At 42.4% G+C, this 21,762-nt stretch overlaps 2 protein-coding genes across 3 annotated transcripts in view; one reads left to right on the top strand and one right to left on the bottom strand.

The window, feature by feature from the left end:
* Window positions 1–852, bottom strand: part of tsnax (translin-associated factor X) — a 10,020-nt gene extending 9,168 nt beyond the window's left edge. Inside the window, exon 1 of the mRNA XM_068713966.1 lies at window positions 579–852. Coding sequence (XP_068570067.1) covers window positions 579–594 — 16 coding nt within the window. The 5' untranslated portion in view covers window positions 595–852. The remainder of the gene's footprint in view (window positions 1–578) is intronic.
* A 2,093-nt stretch (window positions 853–2,945) lies between these two features.
* On the top strand, window positions 2,946–21,507 carry LOC137875026 (egl nine homolog 1-like). 2 transcript variants are annotated; one of them, XM_068713964.1, is made up of 5 exons: window positions 2,946–3,994; window positions 13,229–13,348; window positions 19,761–19,897; window positions 19,983–20,050; window positions 20,169–21,507. In XM_068713964.1, the coding sequence occupies exons 1-5, from the start codon at window positions 3,251–3,253 to the stop codon at window positions 20,216–20,218; spliced, it is 1,119 nt and encodes a 372-aa protein (XP_068570065.1). In that variant the 5' UTR covers window positions 2,946–3,250; the 3' UTR covers window positions 20,219–21,507. The 2 variants fall into 2 exon arrangements, with proteins under 2 accessions (XP_068570065.1, XP_068570066.1); XM_068713965.1 differs by lacking the exon at window positions 13,229–13,348.
* The last annotated feature ends 255 nt before the right edge of the window (window positions 21,508–21,762 follow it).

Here is a 21,762-nt window from a genome sequence, read left to right as displayed (position 1 = left end):
TACTGGAGAACTTCTTGAACTGAAACAAATAGCTGACAAAAAGAAAATGTAATAATTGCAACAATGTTGATTTCATCGTGTAATGCAGTTTTTAATCACACATTTCCCCCTAAAAAAATCACTGGTTTCAGCTTCGCAATCATGTAACGTTGTATCTGCCTCGTGTATTAGTTTTCTATGATCATTAAGCGACTAGCTATCTTAGCTATTAGGACACTAACTTTTGGTTTGCGGCATTGATTTCTAGTCACACATTTTGTAGACCAAATCATTAATGAATTAAACAAGAAAACAGCGGGCTGTTTCATCAATAGTGAGAATAATTGATAATTGCAGCCCCTCTGGTGCTCGGACCACCACTAACACATGAAGAAACTCGGTTAGCAGTGATGTAAAAGGAGTGGAACAATGTAGGAACCATGTCTCTACAGGTCAGTGTTTACAGCTAGCATAGCACGCTGCATGTTAATGTGAGCTAACTACTTTATTAACGACACGTTTACTGGAGTTACCACGCTGATGACAACAATAAGCTGAACACGTTGCTACTCTCAGTCGAGTCTCAAAACTGGACTTACCTTCTCGCCTATTCATGCCTGCGGTGTTGAAATGTCTTCTTTAAATATATTTAACACGTATAAGCTCGGTCTAGGCTGCAAGTTATTTAATGGAACTGTTTTAGCAACACAAGTCCGTGCTGCCGACCGACTGTAACGAGGCAGAGTAACGTAAACTGGAGCTTTACACCCGTCAGGGATTATAACGAGCACCAGACAAAACAGATACGTTCAGACATGAAAGTTACTATCAGTCAATAAAGTCTAAATATCCTACAATGCCGAAAGAAATCGTGTTTACTTGTTTTTTAATAACAGGCATCCATGTGGTCATCATTATCCGCGGGGCTTCTACGCTGTATACACACGTAGAGGGAATGGGAAATGCATTATGGGAGATGTAGTAACATCAGAATGTGACATTTGTTTTATTACGGCATTTCCCAGCATAGTCAAGTCATATTTGCGGATTTTTTTTTTTTTTTTTTTTTTATATTTAAAAAACATTTACAAATAAATTAAACTATAGACCGACCACAATTAATTGTATATTTTAAGATGTGCTTGACCTGGAATATATAAAATTATGTGTTTGTACTTGTTAATATTTTTATGAAGCATTCCATGTGCGATTGTTGCAGGAACTATATTTACAAATTATAGGCATGCTCCTATGTAAAAATGTATTCAATAGGGAGTGACACGTGCCCACCCTTGCAATTTAAATATTCTCTGTTTCAAGTAAAAACCCAGATTGAGCAACCAGACATCTCCAGACTGCCACCCTAAATTGGCCTGTGTCATTTGTTGCTATTAAAGTATGTTTCATCCAACCTTTCTTGATCAGATTGCTCGCTTCTCTGTGTAACCCCTCCTCCAGGGACTCCTGCAGACTGTGTACGTGCCACACGTCTGGTGCCAACTTGAGCTTGCGCCTTGCCTCTGCACAGCACACTCCCCGTCATTCAACCACCGGTTTGTATTATTTAATCAGTGACTGTACCCCATCAGTGTATATAATGGTATATGCAGACGAACAATACGTTGGCGCTCCATTAAAGAAAATCTAATCAAAATGTGTTACAATATGCATTCCGATGGTCGTTATAAGTCCCTATAAAGCGCAATCATGAGCTTCTTAACCGCCCACTAACTCATTGATCAGTCTATGTAAAACCCGCAAAATCTTTATGCAAAATATTCTTTTGTTGTGTGAAAGGAATTTCACACATGCGAGCCAGGAATGAGGGCACAACACTGACGTTCAATCACGATGCCTTCAGGTGCTCCCTTCAAGCTCTTATATTCGAGCTTTCGACCTGCTGGGTTTTCTCAATTATTTATCTGTTATTCAAAATAAATGTATGTTTTATAATATGTATAGTGAATAATTATATATCATATTATGTATAATCATACATCATATTATGCATAATTATAACAACTGTTTGTATTGTATTGCGTTATTTTAGAAATCAAGCTGCAGCGAGCTACTTTGTGCTTCTGCAGGAAGACATTTTGTCTGGATGCTCTATAAGCCAAAACTGTGATAGCCTACATCACTTGTCCTTGAGCTGCAATGCAGACACACTTTCCAAATTTACAATATTTTCCCCAAAAAACATTCTATGGATTAGATGTAAATAGAAGTGCTTCCTTTATTTTACCACTCCTTGGATTTCTTCTACCTTTTATGCAGTGGTGGTTCAAGAATTCAAGTATTTTACCTCAGTAAAAGTAGCAATACCACATTGTAAATATTCTTTATTACAAGTAAAAGTGTTCACTTAAGTGGAAGTACAGATTCATTACTTCTTCAGATGTATTTGTATCTAAAATGAAAGTATTTATCATGCAGTTTATTCCATGATATTCAGACTGTTGTATATATTTTTTTTATATATATTATGGATATCATTTAATATTATTGGATAAATGCATTACTCTGTAAGTAGCATTGTAATGAGGTGGCTGAGGTGGAACTAATTTACTGTTGGGTAGTGTTAAGTAGCATAATATTAAAGTAAAGTACAAATACTTCAACATTTTTCTTAAGCAGTACACTACCTGAGTAGCCTACATTTACTTTTAACTGTCAGTGAACATAAGTATAGAGAATAATCACTAAGGCTGTACAACTGGAGCTGAGGGCTCTGGTAAAGATGAAACATATACTATATTACTGTGTGTATTATTTTATTGATTGGTCAGAGGCGGGCTTAATCATATATGAGCAAGGGCATGCTCCCTATTCGCTTAAATTAACGACTTCCACGTTTTTTTAGCAGATCTCAAGCCACATCATGAACGTCGTTGTTTGTCCGACAGCCCGCGAAGGCCGCACGAGGGGGACGGTGCTTGTGTGTGACGTCAGAGCAGGCAGGACCACAGACAGGCTGAGCACACACACCGAGAGGCGCCATGCACTACCCTTGGACCGACAGCTAGCCCGCCGAAGTCCTCGACCAAGCCCGAAATGCTCGGTCCAGGGCGTACGTTGGTGCATTATTTCACTGATACAAGGTATGGAGAAGGACCCAGTATGATAAAATGGCGGGGTTTTGAGTCTTACTTTTCCGTCTCGCTCGGTGTAGCGTGGGAGAGGCTGAGGATCGTCTCCAAAGTTGTCGGGTAGCGGGGCGCGTGTGAAGGATCGGAATTAAAGGCGCAGTGCACCCGTTGTAGCCGCAAACATGGAGCAGAGCGATCTGGACCGAGACCAGCAGTACTGTGAACTTTGTGGGAAAATGGAGAACCTCCTCAAGTGTGGTAGGTGCCGGAGCTCCTTCTACTGTAGCAAGGAGCACCAGAAACAGCACTGGAAGAAACACAAGCTCATCTGTAAGGAGACGGACAAGGCGCAGCTTCCCAAACAGAAGCCCGAGCAGCAGCCGCAGCCGCCGCCGCCGCCGCCTCCTTCTCCGCCGCCGCCGCCGCCGTCGTCAGGGGACGACAAGGCACCGGATAAAAACCGGGAAAAGATAAGTCCAGAGCAGGTGGACAGTGCGTCTCTACCACAACCCACAAACACAGAGGTATCGGGGGACGATGACGGACCGAGAGAGGACCGGTCCAACAACACCGCCACACCGAACGGACAGACCAGCTCATCCCCTCAGAAACTCGCCGTGGAGTACATAGTCCCGTGCATGAACAAGCACGGCATCTGCGTGGTGGACAACTTTATAGGAGCTGAAACCGGGTTAGGCATTTTGGATAATGTCCAAGCGCTGCACAAAACGGGAAAGTTCACAGACGGACAGTTGGTCAGTCAAAAAAGCGACTCCACTAAAGACATACGAGGGGACAAAATCACATGGATAGAGGGGCGGGAGCCCGGCTGCGAGAAGATCCGCATTCTAATGAGTCGCATGGACGACCTGATCAGACATTGTAACGGCAAACTGGGAAACTACAAAATAAATGGAAGGACAAAAGTAAGTATTGCAGCAGGTGGTAAGACACAACCAGCACTGTGAATGCTGGGTATTTTTTAATGCATGAAAGCCAGTGGTGTGGCAGAGCTAGAGCCCTCTAGGTCTGCCGAATTACACTGTCACGCGACCAGGTGGGTCAAAACCAGCAGTGCTCTGGCTCCATAGGACTACATGAGAAGCACGTTTTGCGGGTATCACTCAGCAGAAGTAGAGCTGGAGCTGTAAGACATGTTGTCATCTTGTCAGGTGTGTCTAATACATTAGTTCATATACTAGAGCTGCACATGTGCTCCATGCAGCTCTATTAGACACGTGCTGCTACAAAGTGCGCGCGCACAGAAACGAGGAATACGCCCCGCTTACACGAATCAAAACTGTGCATATCACATTTTGTGCTGTCATTTCTTATGGTAAAATAATTTGTACGTGTGTCTAGGAGCTGCAGTAAACAGTGGGATGATCCTCAGCGTGTCAGACAGCGTGAAGCCTGGAGCGTGAAGCCTCCTCTGGAGCTGACTGCAACCCTGAGCTGGCCTTAGAGGTGGCAGACAAAGTAGAGCAGCAACTATTTAGCGATTAGTTGTCAACTGTTCGATTAATCGGTTTGTGAGATAGAAGTCAAAATTCTCTGATTCTAGCTTCTATATGAAATATTTAATTGAGTTGTAAACAAGACATTTGAGGATGTCATCTTGGGTTTTTTCACACATTTTATGACATTTTATAGACCAAACGACTCATTGATTAATCAACAGATCAATCTGCAGTAGTTAGTTAGTTGCAGCGCTAATACAAAGTGTTTTAGTGTGTCAGCTCAGATGTTGGGTTGTGTGTGAAACGCGACTCTCCTTTCAACCAGATCTGGGCGCCTTGACCTTGTGACATGAGACTGACCCAGGAGGAGAGGAGCCGCTCTCGCCCCCGACCAGCTCTGATCGGCCAACGCTGTTATTTTTAGGCTGCGTCTCCTGTCCAGCTACATTCTTGGTAGAGTAGACATGAAAACGTTTTTCAGAAAGCGCATTATTTCAGTGAGTGGTTCAGTTGTGCAGCCGCTCCACGCAGCTGGCCACTGAGTCAAAACACCTACTGCCCTAGTTGCCTTGGCAAACACCCGCCTGGACTGTGACCAGGGGAAATCAGCATGACTTGCACAAATGGAAGTCCGCCAGTATCAATGGCTCAAAGGGATACAACACAATGTAAGCACAGTTCACATTGGGAAAGATAGAGGAAAAGGATTTTGCCCAAATAATTATTTAATGTCATTGTTCCCATTTCCCCTTTTTCACTTGACAACAATGCAGGAAGTCGCAGGCAGCAGGACGTGTTTGTTTCTCTGCAGCTCCAGCATGTTGAATGCTTGCTGATGCCGTCGTAGCACAATCGGGGGACATTAAAAAGTTTGTTGCAGCAACACGGTTGTCTCGCTGTGTTAAAATAGCTCATTAAGCCGAGGCTGCATTATAAACATTCTTACCGCTAGTGTACAAAGCCGGTATTATGCAGTTATGTTGTTGAACATGAAACATGATGACTCTGACTAGCATGTCATTACGTATGTCAGTGTGGAGTTTAAAAACTGGATTAGATCAGGGCTGCAGCTATCGATTATTTCATCGATTGATTGTATCGTAAGCTGCTTAGAGCTCGTGTTATGAAGTTAAAAGGGTCATAATTCTCTCTCTAATATCTATTTTATGTAGCTGTGAAAACATCTCTTTTTGAAACAAATGCATTTCTGCAGTCTCTCACCAACATTTTTTTTTTTTTAGCTGTTTGAGCCCATCATGATAACGTTATAATTTATCATAGCCCAATACACATTTTTACTGAAAAGAGCTTGAATGCATCCAAATTAAACTCAATGAAACCTCCTCAACATTAGCCGTTTGCTCCGTTATTTAGCCATGCAGGACTGCGATGCACACCGGCTGCTAGCGGCTAACGTTGCCAGCTCTCTCCCTGCTGATTTCAGCACTGATTAGTTGTTCAGTTTAATCTGCAGCACCCGCAAACCCACACCCCGTAGTTGGTGTGGGGAGGGGGGTTAAAACGGAACCTGCTTTTTAGTAATCGCGTTACTAAAAATTGTTTCAGCCTGCAGGACTGCTAACTATATATTACATTACATTACGGTCATTTAGCAGACGCTTTTATCCAAAGCGACTTACAATTCAGTATCTATCTACACACCGTAGACGCAGCTACGGGAGCAATTTTGGGGTTAAGTGTCTTGCTCAAGGACACATTGACATGAGACTAGTAGAGCAGGAGCCGGGGATCGAACCGCCGACTCTCTGATTGAAAGGCAGCCCTGCTCTCCACTTATCCACGGTCACACCAATCCAACCGTAAAATGTCGTCTTATTTTGTGCACCTGATGCACAGTAAACTTGCAGTATACCCAGTCTTATAAGACAGTATTACACACACATTTAGATAAAAGCTGCATAATTGTCTCAAGCTGTAATAAGCATAACAATGCACATGAATGTGTGCCATGTTGCCCGATCCCTTCGTAAGTGAAAATATCAGTAATTATATAAACCAGTTTCTGGAGATTCTAGTTTCAGCAAGAAAAAAAACTAGAGCCAAATTATCGATTAGTCAATAAACAGAAAGTCAATCTGCAACTGTACTGACGATCGAAAAATTGACAAGTTGAAAAGTTGACTTTTTCGATGCAAAAATGCCAAACATTCCCGAGTGCTAGTTTCTCAAATGTGAGAATTTCCTGCATTTCTTTTCATTACGTGATCGTAACATTCTATATTTTTGTTTATAGATGGTTTGGTCGTTTTCAAATATGTCGCTTGGGCTTTCCAGGTTTGTGTTTTTTCAGTACATTTCTGATATTTTCATTTGAATCAATAATGAAAATATCAGTTTGTCACAACCCTAAATACGACAGAGGGATGGTCAATGGATGAATGAAAGCCATGCAATTTTATATTGCAATGGCAAGAAATGATTGAGAAATTCAATTGGAAAACTGTTACTGAGGAAAATACTGTTAATCCTTTGTTGCCATTAAACAGCCCTGCACTGATTTGCCCTCAATGGCCTCGCTACCAGCATCGCGAAACACCTTTTGTCTCCCGGTATACAAGGGTATTGTCACGTCATTCAACCCCTCACAGCGAGCCACGCCTCTCATTTTCAGGGAGAACTGCTGACAGATGTTAAAAAGCAGTTTCACCTAAACAATCCATCCCGTCTCCTCCCCAGTGTTGTTTAATAATGTGCAACTGAGTTTTTGCATTGCATGTTGAGTTATTTGTTGCGTCATTTGTAATGTCACAGACCGACTGTGGGCATGTGTGCTTTCATAAGGAAGTTGACCGTTGACCTAATTCTTAAAGCTCTATAGAATAAGTCGGCTAGAGGAAGTCATGTGGCAGTGGAGCCAGCGCTACACTGTGCTATAGGCTATGCCAGCCTACAGTACCTGCATGCCACCTCCTTCCTGCTTATTGTTTAACCATCACACAGTAAACAATGAATGCGATCGTTAGTCAGAGCTCAGACTCACTCATCGTCCATGGTCAAGTATGAGCCAACCTGCCACCGGTCCTTTCTTAAAGCGCCTTTGTTTAAGACGAGGACAATACATTAACAGAACTACAGGGAGACGACAGGAACAATGAATACAGAGCGGTTTACAACGTGTGTGTGTGTGTGTGTGTGTGTGTGTGTGTGTGTGTGTGTGTGTGTGTGTGTGTGTGTGTGTGTGTGTGTGTGTGTGTGTGTGTGTGTGTGTGTGTGTGTGTGTGTGTGTGTGTGTGTGTGTGCGTGCGTGCGTGCGCTAGAGCTATGGGAAAGCATAGCATAGGAAATTAATAAATAAGTTAATAAATAAAAAGAGCAAGTATTTATTATCCTCATAGTATTAATAATTATGTACACATTATTATATACAACTAATAACACTATAATAATAATAAAGTCAGGGAGGCGTGCCATCCACTCGTTGCAAAGGCACTAACGTGGTTCTCCAGAACGGGTCAGCAGGGTTATTGTTTCATTTTGTAGTTATTGACAAGACATTTTAATTATTCATAAAAAAAAAAAATTGAATGCCGATTCGTGTTTTGGCTAATTGACCCAACTGTGGGTCACCCCCAGGCCCTTGTAAGAGGGGTCTGGCCCAGTTTGGGCTTGATCACTTTAAAAAAAAAAAAAAAAAAAACGCTCCCAGACCCAAGGAGGGAGCCTGTTTATGGGGAAAAGTCTCTTTGTAATCATGTGGGTTTCTAATAATCTCATAAAACTTTTGTTGTTATATTCTCATGTTTGCGTGACATACCAGAGAGATAAATGCAGCCCTTTAGTTGGATGTGACGTGCTGTATGGTTGCAATATGTAATATTAAAAGGTGCTCGCAGCAAAAGTGAACCCTTTAAAAAAAAAAAACGCTCATACAAACTTCACACTCGATGCTTGATTGGCTCCTGAGCAACACACCTGCCATGACGAAGTCACCTTGCAATGGCGTCAAAGCTTAACTCGATGTGCATGGATAAGCTCCAGACTATAGCAAACAATAGCTGGAGTTGAGATGGAGATGTTCCCCGGAGCTAACAGGCACACCGCATCCGGAGGTCTTTGAGTCTCACCGAGATGGGAGGCGGAAACATTGTGCTGACACATGTCCCATTGTGGCCCTAAAACCAAAGCACATCCAACCCTGTAGCATGTTTACAGCTTCATTAGCAATTAGCTGTCATAGTAACTGATTACATTTGTGATCTGGCAGACGACCAACTACTCCTTTTGCTCCACCGCTGCTTTTCCTGTCCTGCCTCGGGTTAATGCCTCTTCTAGCGATGACCGACCCTTTTGGCCTCTGTTTCACTGGCGCTACTGACGGCTTAGAGTCCAGCAACGGTAAACACACTCTCCGTCTTCCAACAGGTGTTGTGCTGAGGTGACGGGTCGTTGGCTCGTATTAGCACCACTGGAAACACCAGTGGCTGCCTGTCTGGGTCCGTCCATGCTGATGAGGTTCTCGTTTACTCATGTTGGTTTTTTAGAGGTATCATTATTAAATTGAGTTTCACAATAACCATATGAAAGTTCCTCACAGCAACTTTGGCTGTTGGAGCCGTTATTTAGCCAAACAGGACTGCGCTGCGTACGACATGCTCGAGCCTGCAGAGCCGCATAGCTCCGCCCCCACGGCGGAACAGAGCGCTCTGTATTCAAAGTTTATTAATACTGAATGTGTCGCGTGTCCAAATTGCACCAAATTCGACACGGCACTCCCCTGGGTGAGCACATGTTTATCTCTGCGTTTACTGTGCCGAGACTGTCTAAGGAGCATCTGGCTGTGAGCCAAGTGGGGCTTTGAGAAAGACGTCTTCTGCATTTGACTGTTCGCAGCAGTAGAGTTGAAGACGGGGAGCTTTTATGGTGGGTGGAGCAAATATTATGCATTTTAAAAAAAACTATGACGTTATAAGGATTGTGTTTATTGGATCTATTCATTATAAATGTTTTTTAAAGATATCAGTTCAATAATTTATCATAATAAGTCACTCTAATAAGTACAACTATCCCTGTGCCCCTCCTGCCTCTATGCAGAATGAGAGGGAACTAAGCTGATGGTTGATAATGGATTTAATTACCTGCCTCTATTATTTTATTCAAACACACACCTCTTTTCTTTATGACCCAACTTTTTTTTGAACTGCGACTATGATGGATTTTTATATTCTTTTCTTTTTTTTTCATATATATTTTGCTGACTGTGCTCATTCTTTTACCACTGGCAACGAGAAAGTATCGGTGACTGATCCAATTACCGAGTGAGCTTGCTTGGCTCACACACAGGCACGATGGAGCCGCTCAGTCAGGCTGAGCGGTTACCGCACAGAACAGACACGGTACTGTCTGATCAGCTCGCTTGGCTTTTAATTTTTATTTTTTTTGTATATGAATATAAAACCTACTGACTGATTGCAGGACAGTTTTTGAAGATGTGCTGTCGCTCGCTGTTTGTGTCCAACACGCTGGCTTATCCTATGTGACTTTATGACTTGTCTGGAGGCAGCAGGCCTGGAGCTTTAAGCCGCTCACAGAGTTCAGCCGGTGTGTTTATCTTTGGTTTGTCAATGACTGACACCGGCAGAACGTGCAGAAATCCACAAGGCCGAAGACTTTACGCAATCCCCTTCAGAGTATTTGCGTAATGATAGCAAAAAAACTGTGCTTGTGTTTTCCGCTGCAACATGTTGAGGGGTGAAGGGTAGCGCCGCTGCTGTATACGTCCTATTGTTTAGAGCCTTCAGTGCAGAAGAAAAGAATAAACTAGGTCATTACTTTAAACAGGGATTTCCTCTTGAGGCAGCACCGCTGTCCGACAGATAACACGGTGAGCTGGGGGACCAAACCGCCTCATTTCCCACACTCCCCTGCGCTACAAGGTCTCCATCCCAACCGTTTGTACTCGACCTTTGGATAAGCATCTCTTCTGTGAAGTGAGCAGACCCCGTGTAGCTTTTCCTTTTCGCTCCACCCCAGTGCACGGCGCAAACCAAGGATGCACTGATAGCATCTCGGTGATCGGTGTATCCCTCCCAAGTGATCAGGGCAGCACCAGGTCAGGATTGACCCTTCGCTAAGCAGATTTAGTTGAGCTTTCAGTTGCAGTTGTCTGAGACAAATTGAGGATGAGGAACAAAAATAAACAATCGGCGCACAACTTGTGTGCAACAGATCAGTCTTTACGAAACAGAAGGATCCTCGGCCTATAATCTCCATTTCAGATATTAAGGGATTAAATTAGATGTGTTTTTTTGTTGTTTTTTTAATTATTGAATTATTCTAGATGCCCAACAACTGTTTATAGTCAATATTACAGTGACATTAAGTCATTGTAATGAATGCCATTGTCACATCATCTGTCTATCAACGGTGCCATTGTCTCATAAGAAAAATAGATATTAAAATGAACGAAAACAATCGGTTCACTTCTGTCTGTAAATGCCTCTGGAGCTGTGCCTGTGGAATGTAAACAAACGACATGGCAAGCGAGGTCAGCCTCCTAATGAAGCCACCGTGTAATGAAGGAGAATATGTGACTGAGAGGAAAGTGAGCTCAAATGGGGATGTAGGTCAGGTGAAGACGGCGAGGAAGCAAGCAGTGTATACGAATTTCTGATCCTTGTTGTCATTTACACCAGGTTACGTTAAGATATTAAGTTCTGCCTGGACGCTATCTCAATATCTAACATAAGGAAGATATTGGTGAATGATGCTCACATGTACTGTAGTGAACAGGCTAAAGATTTGATCAAGAGCAGTGTCTCTTGTCTCTTGTCTCTGTATCTGAGATTTCTGGGTCCTCATGACCAGATCACGTGAAAGTCAAACTGGAGTTAAACAGCATTTCATACAAGGTCGGCATTTACAGATACTGGCTGATCTGCATTCCAGTCATGTGTTTTGTCTGGATTTGTATACACGTTTGTGTATGCATTCGCTGTGATATGATTTGGCTTTGGGTTTGGGTTGCTTAGTTGAGCTTGGGCTGGAGTTGAGTTTTCCCACTGTAAATGAACCTCTCATAGACTATGTGCAGCTGTCCAGTCTCAGAAAAAGAAAGACAAAACTGCTGTGTCCAAGTTTTTTTTTTTTTATTGCGAGCGTGTCAAGGCTCTCACACCTTCAGTCAGCCCACACACACACACACACACACACACACACACCACTCTCACACTTTGTAACCCACACAAACGCACGTTTCCTAGCCGAGACTATTTACCCATCTCCGGCCTTACAGCATGCAGTAAAAGGGTGGGAGGGGCCACATAGCAGAGGATCAGCCAACCTTCCTCACGCTCTGCACGTAGCACAACCATTAAAATACTGCTCCCTCTGGAAGGAGGCCAGGAGTCAAAGTTTACAGCAGTTCACTCCTCTCTTCTGGCCCAGCCCCACCCCTCTGCTCTCCTCTGTCTGTCCTCATTTCCCCCTCCCTCTCTTTTACACACACACACACACACACACACACTCTCACAGAGAAGCTCACTGTATTGCATCTTACCGACAGGAAGCCCTTTGTCAGTTTGACCCCCCCCCCCTTCTCATATTTATGTTGCCGTTTGTTGCTTTCTTTGCTTTGAAGGCCCTGATACCGTGCATCGCAGTGGTAACCTGATTCACTCAGTAGATGTGAGCACAATGTCCACCACTATGGTCACATGCGTAGGAAAACAACATTCAGACGTGTGTGTGACGTAGACGCTTTTTTTTTTTTTTCTTTTCTCTCTCACACTTGCTGAGCTTGCAAAGAATTTGCACCTCAGATTTTGAACTACAGTTACTATGTAGTACAATAAGATGATCTTTCCAGAAGTATGTGGACCGACAGACTTCCATATTCTTAATTCATTGATTCAGTTCAACTCCTCAAAGTCCAAATATTATGAAATATAACGTATCATTCCCCTGCAGACCTGAAAGATTTGCAGGAGTCAAACATAGAAACGTATAAAGACATTATCTCCCCTGATACGAGAGCCAGTGGGGGAGTTTAGTCTGCTGTGAGTGTTTATAATAATGTTGCCATGGTTCGTGTTGAACCAAGTGCGTGGAGGAACTTGCCTTTGTTTGTCGTATCACTGCTTCGACACGGCGCATGAGGGCTGAATCTTCCCTCTGGCTTTGTGCACGTTCACCACTCACCTCGGCTCCCCTTTCAAGTCAGAAAGCACGCAGTTGCATGTTGTCCCAAAAAGTGTTGGCTGCAATTTGTTTGTCGCGGCGTGAGAGTCACCGCTTCTGTGTGTGAGAGAGAGAGAGAGAGAAAGAGTCTTTTTTCCAAGGGACTTTCTACGCTGTTTACACCAAGACGTTTACAAGAGCTCATAGGGGTTCGCTGCCAACACCCAAGCAGATCATGCGACTCTTAATAGAGCAGGAAGAGGCAAGGGGAAGTTGACGTGCTGCACGATATCTCCGGTTTATTTCCTCGCTAGTTTAACGTTTATAATGAGGCAGCTGTGCTGTATTCGGTCTCTGCTCGTGTGAGTCTTGGTGCAGGTGAGGCGAGGACAGTGCCGTCTGGCTTAATGCACTCTTAAACTGTTCCTTCATATTCATGCAGTAGCTCTGTTGACTTGTTTAAATTGCACATGTGATCTAGACACTGAATGCATATGTTTGTGTGCTCTCTGTGTATCTGCTTTTTACTAATCATGCTTTTTCATCTTCCTGTCCTGTCTTCAGGCAATGGTGGCGTGTTACCCTGGAAAGGGTACAGGATACGTGCGCCATGTGGATAACCCCAACGGCGATGGGCGATGTGTCACATGCATATATTACCTTAATAAAGATTGGACTGCCAAGGTATGTGAGTGATGTGTGGAGGAAATACTGTCAATGAGTACTAGAGGATAGTCGTTCCAATTAACTGAACTATAACGTCATTTATTCTCTTGTTCCTTATCTGCTTCTTGTTATAAACATTGATTCAATCGTCATTTGAAATTATCAATTACATTTTCACTGAAATAACCATGAAAACAAAGCAGATTAGCATTAATGCCGTGTGTTCATGTGTCTGGTATCCATATTCCAGTTGGACTTCCTGTCAAAAGCATGTGACATGTCAGTTCTCGTCTCCATGGTGAGGTCGTCACCCTCCGTCCTCTTTTATTCCACACTCGATACCCGAGTGGAGTCGGTGGTAGAGGTTACGTGTCAGTACGTGCTGTTCGGCCACTCTCCCTGGTTCTAATCCCATTAAAATGCAGAGATCCTGCTAATCCAGCCGCACCCGATCAGGGAGAAGAGCGCCGCCGTGCTATTCTCCTCCTGCAGGGAAGTAGAGACACAGGCAGGCGGAGGAAAGAGACCAAAGTGTTACTTCTGTCAACCCTCTGAAAGTCAGTATTTCCTTTTAGATCATTATTGTCATCTATAGTGGTTATTTGCATTGAACACACATCAAATTATTAGGAAATAAATTATTATGTTTTTAATTTCAAACTTTTATCCAAAAAACATCTTGGCATTAGTCATTTTATATTAAAGTGAAAACATCTCCTTCAAACAACTGTTTCCCACCAAAAACTACATATTACAAGATTACATTTAAACACATCGTGATGGCGTTACAATTTACCTTCGCCCACTACTCAGTTTTATTGAGTAGATCTTGAACACACCATAAAGTCTATGCAACGTCCATTACCGTTATCAGTTTGTTATCAGCAGGAACGTGCTGGGGAGAGACTCCATGCTGTCGGCAGACGAGCCAGTTACTGTGATTACTCTAAACGGTGTGCAGAGGAATGAGTTATATTATAAGACGGGTCTGATTAAGTTCAAAAATAGTTTAATGTTGTTCCTCCACGGCTGATTTTGGACTTTCACTTAATGTCGTCTTCACTCACCGACACAACTTTTGTCTGTTTGGCTGAGACGTTACTGTCTGTGCTAATAATAATAATAATAATAATAATTTTTTTTTGTAGCCCATGACGCATCCCAGGCTCCACGTTTTTGTCTCAACATGCACGGATAGAACATGAGGTTGGCTTTGGAGGTACTGCCAAATGGTTAGATTAAATTACAAATATTGTTTTAGGTAATTCAATTTACAACAACATAACATTTACAACATCAAATTAAAATGCATAATTCCAATGAGCCATTACGTTTGCGTATCACCTCGCCATCATCATGAGGTAGAGACAGACGTTTTGCTGCTGCTGTTGCCTAGCGATCGTTCTCTGATGCAGCAACACAAAAGGATCGTTTTACTAAACTAAAACACGACTGACGGCTTTATGTTTTTGGGTTGTCCACCCGTCCGTTCCTTTCTCGTGAACGCAATATCAGTTATGCCTGGAGGGAAATTCTTTAAATTTGGCACAAACTTCCCCATGAGCTTCGGGATGAACTGTTTCCATTTTGGAGGTCAAAGGTCAAGGTATCTGTGACCTCACGTCCGTCCTGTACTTGTGTTTTGTCACGTTATGTTTTTTTTCTAATTTATTTGGGAAGGTGCTTCTCACACATTTTTCAACAATCAGAAGTGGGCCTTAAGTTACAAAGGGTTGAGGACCCCGGATGTCGGCTCCACTGTAATATGCTTTAAGTGTTGGTGGTGCATGTCATTGGACAAGTGAGTGAACTCGCATCTTGAATATGAGACAGATAAACAGGAAGCTGCACACCAGGAAGGAACAGCACTCTGTAGAACAGAAAGCAGCAGCTGTAAGGTGGGAGGATGTCGTTCATGGTTCTCTGAGGAGACGATGACATTACTAAGACACGAGTAGACAGGAGATTGTCTTCCAGACTTCCTCACATACTTGACCTGCATATGAAAATTACGTAATTACAGGAAGCTCCTCTGTTTTGCCTCTGAATGCTAGTTGGTGGTAGAATGCTAGCTATGACAGAGGTTGACCATTATTAGCAATAAGGCAAGTTGAATGCGTATGTATTAGGGACCCGTCTTCTGCTCTGAGAGGGTAATAACACCTCATTTAACAGTAATGCATGTCCACCATGTCCCGGTTGACTCGTTCCAACGTGTGACTGCTGTTCCTATTTGTTGATTAAATTTGTTTTACATTTAAAATCCAGGAAGGGGTATTGCTGAGAATGCAACATCACGTTATTGTAGCATTTACTAGCTAATTTATGCTACACAGGAACAACATGTGTCCCTCACTACCCAATCTGTACATCCCACCAGATTGGTAGTGCACGAGTGCAAACTAATACTACACGCTTGTGTTAAACACTCATGCACTCTTTTTTTTTTTCTCTCTCTGATAATGCTACATTGTGAACAGCACATCTGTGTTGTAGTCGGGAGAGTAGAGCTAGTTGACGTACAGTCCTGTGCCTAAATAACAGAGCTAACGGCTAACCAGTTGAGGTTGTAATGAGTTACACGTATGATGCATTCAAGCTCCATTCAGTAAAAATGAATATTTGGTACATTTTAATTATATTATACTTAAAGATGTTTTCACAGTAATATCAAACAGATAGTAGAGAGGGAATTATAACCTGTTAAACAGTTTTTTGTTTTTAACTCACTGATGTGGGATCGGTACTCTGTATCGGCCGATACGAAAGTTCAGGAATCAGTAACGAGAAGGAAAAAATGATATCTGAACGCCTCTACTTTTTGACCACCGTACCTACAAATTGGGCGTAAACGACCATTTGGAGTATATCAGGTGTCTCGTGTTGCTGTGAAAACATGCTGTAGCGTCATACCTATTTGTAGCCAACAGATGCCAATAGGTTGGCATTCAAGCTAACCTGTGACCCACTTTTGCAGCAGTGTTTTGGGTTTTATAATCTATCCTAAATCTTTTTCTGCTGAAGCATTGTCCATCCGGTGGGTCACACTGCTCGTTTGTTCATCATGTAAGCTGTTGCATGATTTCCTATTGTCATGTTCATGCACAGGCTTCAGTTATTCAAACGAGCCATGTTCTGGGACCCCATTTACACGTGAATGATTCCAATCTTGTCCCTGATTGGCTGTTTATTCGGCATGTGATTAGCTGTGTTTTATAGAATGTGGTTGCCTGGATACTGGGGCTCCGTGAGAGAAGGACATGGCTTTGGAAGGTTCAGGTTCAGTTGCGCCAGTTATTTACCACCCAATTTTCAACATTGTGTCTCTTCAACTGCTTGACGTCAATACAAAATTATTATTAAGCTTTAGGTCCTTGTGATTCATTGTATAAAGTATCAACACTATTTGTTAAATTCTCTTTTCTCCTGAAAGTCCCAGCGTGGGGCATCATGTTTCGGTTATGTATGACCAGTCGCTGCTTTAGAATGTCCTCCGTTCACCAATGTGACAATAAGTGAAAGAAACAAGTCACTCTGGTGGGAGGAACAAGATTCAGGCAAGCGGAAGTCAAAGTGGGAGGGAATGAATCATCCACATGGAAATACTTTTCTTTCTGTTTCAAGTCTCTGCAAGGTGTGCCTTGAACTGCCCCCCCCCCCCCCCCCCCCCCCCCCAAAAAAAGTGTATTACACACTGAGTGTAATAAGTTAGTGATAAAAAGATAGTGTATGTTAAGACCCAAAAATGCTAAACAGCTTTTTTTATTGCTGCGCCAAGATGTATAAATATCAATCCATCCATTTTCTAAAGTGCTCAGGGTTGCAGGGGGTGGGAGTGTTTCCCAGCATGCAATTGGTGAGAGGGTAAGGACGAGTCACCAGTCTGTCACAGCTGACGCATACTGTAGAGACTTGCAGACACATTCACAACACTCTTAATGACGTGCGTTAACAGTCAGAGTTACAGGGTTCACACTAACACTGGACATGAATCACATTATTGAAAGTAAGTTTATAATTACACCAACATCTTGTCACACCAATGTCAAAGTTTCCAACTTATTGGTACTGGTATCTGAGGGTACACCATGTGACTTCCTTCTGTGTAGCGTTCTCTTGGCGGGCATGGGGGCGGCAGGTTTATCTAGAGTTTATTCATTCATCATCTTGGACAGCGTGTCGGACATTAAAAAAACCTTTTGGTTCCACGTAGGGCTGAACTAGTTCTAAAACCTATCTCACTGTGGTTAGTTTGATTACTTGCAAGATTGTCTAAAGTTTAAAATGTTATTTTGACATATTATTCGCCTTAAAGAATTTGCCTCCATTGCAGTAATATTTCGATAGCAGCCCTGTACTAGCCCGAGTAGCCCTAGCACTATGTAGAACCTTCACAGTCTACTAGTACTGAAGTAATTCTGCATGAATAACATGCAATATATGTTTGTCTAGTACTACAGAGCAAACTGTCCTTGAGCGGCTAGTTTGTCAGAAATACTTCTGAAGAACAGCTGGTGTGTCTGTTTACAGCGCGGCCAAACAAACTGCGTTTGTCAGTCAGTAGTGATCGTAAGTGTGTTCTGATTTCATACGATGCATGGTGCGGGTGCTTCTTCCACACAACAGAAGGACATGGTAACAGGAGTCCTAACCTTACTCAGATGTTGGAGCAGCCTGTCGCCTGCAGCTTTGCATCCTTCAGCTGTGGCTGCTCCTTGCATCATTGCTTTTTTTTTTTTTTTTTATCATTGTGTTTCCTGTGACACAATCTGCCCCGGATGCTTTTAACTAGCATCGGTAGGAAATGTTGAGTTTGCATTAGCAGATACTCGATCCAGAGAGTGACGGGTGAAACAGCGGGGCTGGTTTCAATGAGATGAAACTAGAAACAAGAACTATAAATAACATGCATTCCCTGTGCAGGTCACTGGACTGTACATCACACATTAATGGTTGTAACTGTATGAGATTTTCATGATACCTATGACGCGGTTTCTCGGTATACCGGATGTATATGTTTGTATATAGCTATGCTGTGATACCACAATATATCCATATCATATTGACTGATTTGAGACTACATATCGTCTTAGATTTCGATGTCGTCAGTGTTGTCTTGTCCTGGTTTTATTACAGTCAAGTGATGTGACTTTCTGAACGTACCTGACTGTTCTAGCTGTTCCATTATTTGCCTTCACTCACTTAGTTTTTAAATACTGAGGAGTATTTATCAAAAATCTCATCGATTCAATATTTTGTAAAGACAAATGGACCCATTAATATCGTCACAATATCGATGTTAGTATTTGGTCTAAAATATCGTGATTTTTTTATTTATTTTTTTTCTTTCTCCACGTCGCCCAGCCCTAGGTATACGGTTACAACCTTATAAAAACTGATATAAAGACATAATTAATAGATGACTACCATGAATAGTATCAAAAATAGGATTTGATTTTATATAAATCTTAAGGGCTAAACTTTAAGGGTTAAAAATAATCATTTGATTAAATGGGATGTATTGTGAATTGTAAAGCTCTCTATCATTGTGCCTCTGCGTCCAGTGCACAGCAGTATTTTCCAAAAATAAAACCTGCTGTGATGTCCAAAGCAGTTTCCACCTAAAAGGCCGCACTAGAGATCCAAATGATTACTCAGCTTGCTATAGGTCAGAAGCTGATGTCCTGCGAGGCTCATCCTGTGCGCTCTCTCTCTCTCTCTCTCTCTCTCTCTCTTACAGCCTACAATGAATGTTACCACCAGTTTGGATATGCCGTGCAGTCAAACAATAGTTCAAATCAGTGGTGCTTACTTTGACCCTATTGTGCTTTATGTATCTTTGTCACACCACCCGGCATTCCCCCTCATTCAAAGTAGTATAAATGAGAATAGCATTACTCTTTCCGACGAAGGGTGTGAACCTTTTCGTCCCGCTAGTTAGCGTGTGAAGAGAGCCGCCTGTCATATCAGCTGTGTGAGAGTTTAAGCGGCACGCTTGCAGCAATCTGCTTTTTCCCTCTCCAGGTCCTTTATCCAGCCGGAGCAGTTTTCCTGTGGGTTATTCTTCCTATCCCTTCACAGGAAAGCCCCCCCCCGCCCCACCGCTGCTGCTTCCGATCCTGAGCTTTCCTCCTCGAGCCCTTGGAGCTGGACAACAGCTTTCCTTAACATTATCGTCCTATGTTCGTAGTTTAAAAAAAGCCTGACAGTGGATTTTCTATATTAGCAATAAATGCGGTTTTAGGAGACGTTCACTGAATGTTTACAATTTAATACGGACGAACGCAACGAGAATCAAAAATCCCAAACCCCGTGCTCTGCTGAGGCTTCACTTAGTGCTTCCTACGGTCTCTCCCTTACCTTCCTGCGGCTGCTTTGTCCTCATTTGTGTACATAACGGAGGCTGTTCCTTCTTGTTCTGCTCTTCCAGGAACATGGTGGCCTTCTTCGAATCTTCCCAGAAGGAAAGGCACAGTTCGCCGACATAGAGCCCAAATTTGACCGTCTGCTGCTGTTCTGGTCCGACAGACGGAACCCTCACGAGGTTCAGCCCGCCTTCGCCACCAGGTCAGCATCCATAATGCGTCCGCCGCACACGCACGGGTGATCCGCTCTGTTAAGCAGTCACTCAGTGCTCTGATTGTCTCCCCAGGTATGCCATCACGGTGTGGTATTTTGACGCAGACGAGCGAGCCAGAGCTAAAGAAAAATACTTAACGGGTAGGTTTTCATGTACAAGCTGCACAAAGATGTTTATATTGTTTAAAGCCCTCTGTGGTGCCGTTTTTTACGCTCTTCTATATCTTCTGTTGTGTGTTTGTGTTTACTCTGTGTGCAGGAGAAAAAGGAGAAAAGGTTGAACTTGGCAAAGCATCAGATCCCAGCTAGTGGGGAAGCCTGCGTCCCCTACAGAACAGCCTTTAAGCGCTCTGTCCTCAAACGGTGGCCTATAGAGAGCATGTGTGTGTGTTTTACATGACAGAGCAACAGACTTTTTACGCGAGTGGGTGGAAGATCCATTCTTACGGAGACAAAACAAACAGTGATTTCTGTTCGTTTTCAGCAAACCGGCAGATACCCAGAGGACCTTGAATGTCATGACATTGTACAGAAAGGGATTGTGTGTCTTGTTTTTTCACCTCTCGGTGAAATGAAAGGCTCGTCGGTGGAGAGCACTCGCGTTTCAACTGACATTTTTCAGAAAATCAACAGGAATTCAACTCCCAGAAAATCTGCAGCTTTTTGCATACTGGTATTTTGCAGTCAATTCCTTAAAGGTACAGTGTTCTGCATATGCTTAATGTGTTATGCTTTTCACATGGAATCAGCTGTTATATGCTACTGTATTGCTAAATGTACTTGAGGTTGCAATAATATGAGGAATGATCTGAATTAAAAACATCCTTTTTCTGACAGAAATGGTTTGGTCGTAGTTTGAATCCAGTCCTTTGCAGCACAGTAACGGTCACTGTGGTGGTGTTCCTCCTGATCTGTCTAAATAAAACAAAAACGACAGAGATTTAAGGAGCAGCACACATCTGACAGCAGGATAACGGCCTCTCATGCGGCCCTGCTGGCACCAGACGTGGTTCCATGCTGCCCTCTGCAGGCCTAGACTGTAAACTCCTAGTTTGTCTGACTTTCTGGACTCCAGCATTAATGTGACTACCTATGATGGAAATAGTTATTCACACTGAGAAGTGAGAGGAAAAACATGCTTAACTATCAGCAAATTCAGCTCCCCCTTTTATAAAAAATATATCTGTAGAGTTGCATTTATTGCTCTGTAAACTAAAGCATGTCAGTGATTATCAGTAAACATGGAAATGTGATTATTAAAATTATATTATTTTAGTATATCGATCACGTGGTAAATGACACTATCAACCAGTAAATTATTGCATAAATGGCTTTTCAATTTGATTTTTATTTAATGTCCTGCACTATGTACCAGAGTTGCCTATTTGTTTCATTTATCAATGACTTTATATTTACACTTTATGCATTAGATGACAACCAAGTCGGGGCTCTAATAAAATGAGTCCCTAATCTAATCTGCAACATTTTAAAACCAATACAGACCTTTTCCAAGACGATATCAAAACTTAGGCCTCACAAGTACACCGTGAGAATGTTCCTACGCTGTAAATGGACAATAAATCACTTTAAATTCCAAAGTATTGTCTTCTGTTTAGTTCCTGGGTGCAAATGAAGTAATCTGTGTAGTAAAATGTGATGTACAAAGGTTGTGCTAAAAGACTAGTGGGGAAAAATAAGGATCAGATATGGGATAGAGATATATATAGATAGATAGATCGATATAGATAGATTATATAGATAGATTCGATCAACGTGTATATATACACATATATATATATATATATATATATATACACATATATATATATATATATATATATATATATATATAT

Source organism: Cebidichthys violaceus, unplaced genomic scaffold, assembly GCF_023349555.1.
Source record: "Cebidichthys violaceus isolate CVI_PGR_0920_01 unplaced genomic scaffold, fCebVio1.0.p SCAF_192, whole genome shotgun sequence".
Classification (NCBI taxonomy): Eukaryota; Metazoa; Chordata; class Actinopteri; order Perciformes; family Stichaeidae; genus Cebidichthys; species Cebidichthys violaceus.
This window is presented reverse-complemented; position numbering and strand designations above follow the sequence as displayed.

What these genes read in the sequence shown, in the direction of transcription:
- LOC137875026 (XM_068713964.1), top strand. Translation starts at nt 3,251, where the DNA reads ATGGAGCAGAGCGATCTGGACCGAGACCAGCAGTACTGTGAACTTTGT. An exon ending in AAATAAATGGAAGGACAAAA is followed by an intron (nt 3,995 to 13,228) that starts GTAAGTATTGCA and finishes TCCTGTCTTCAG; the next exon opens with GCAATGGTGGCGTGTTACCC. An exon ending in TAAAGAAAAATACTTAACGG is followed by an intron (nt 20,051 to 20,168) that starts GTAGGTTTTCAT and finishes CTCTGTGTGCAG; the next exon opens with GAGAAAAAGGAGAAAAGGTT.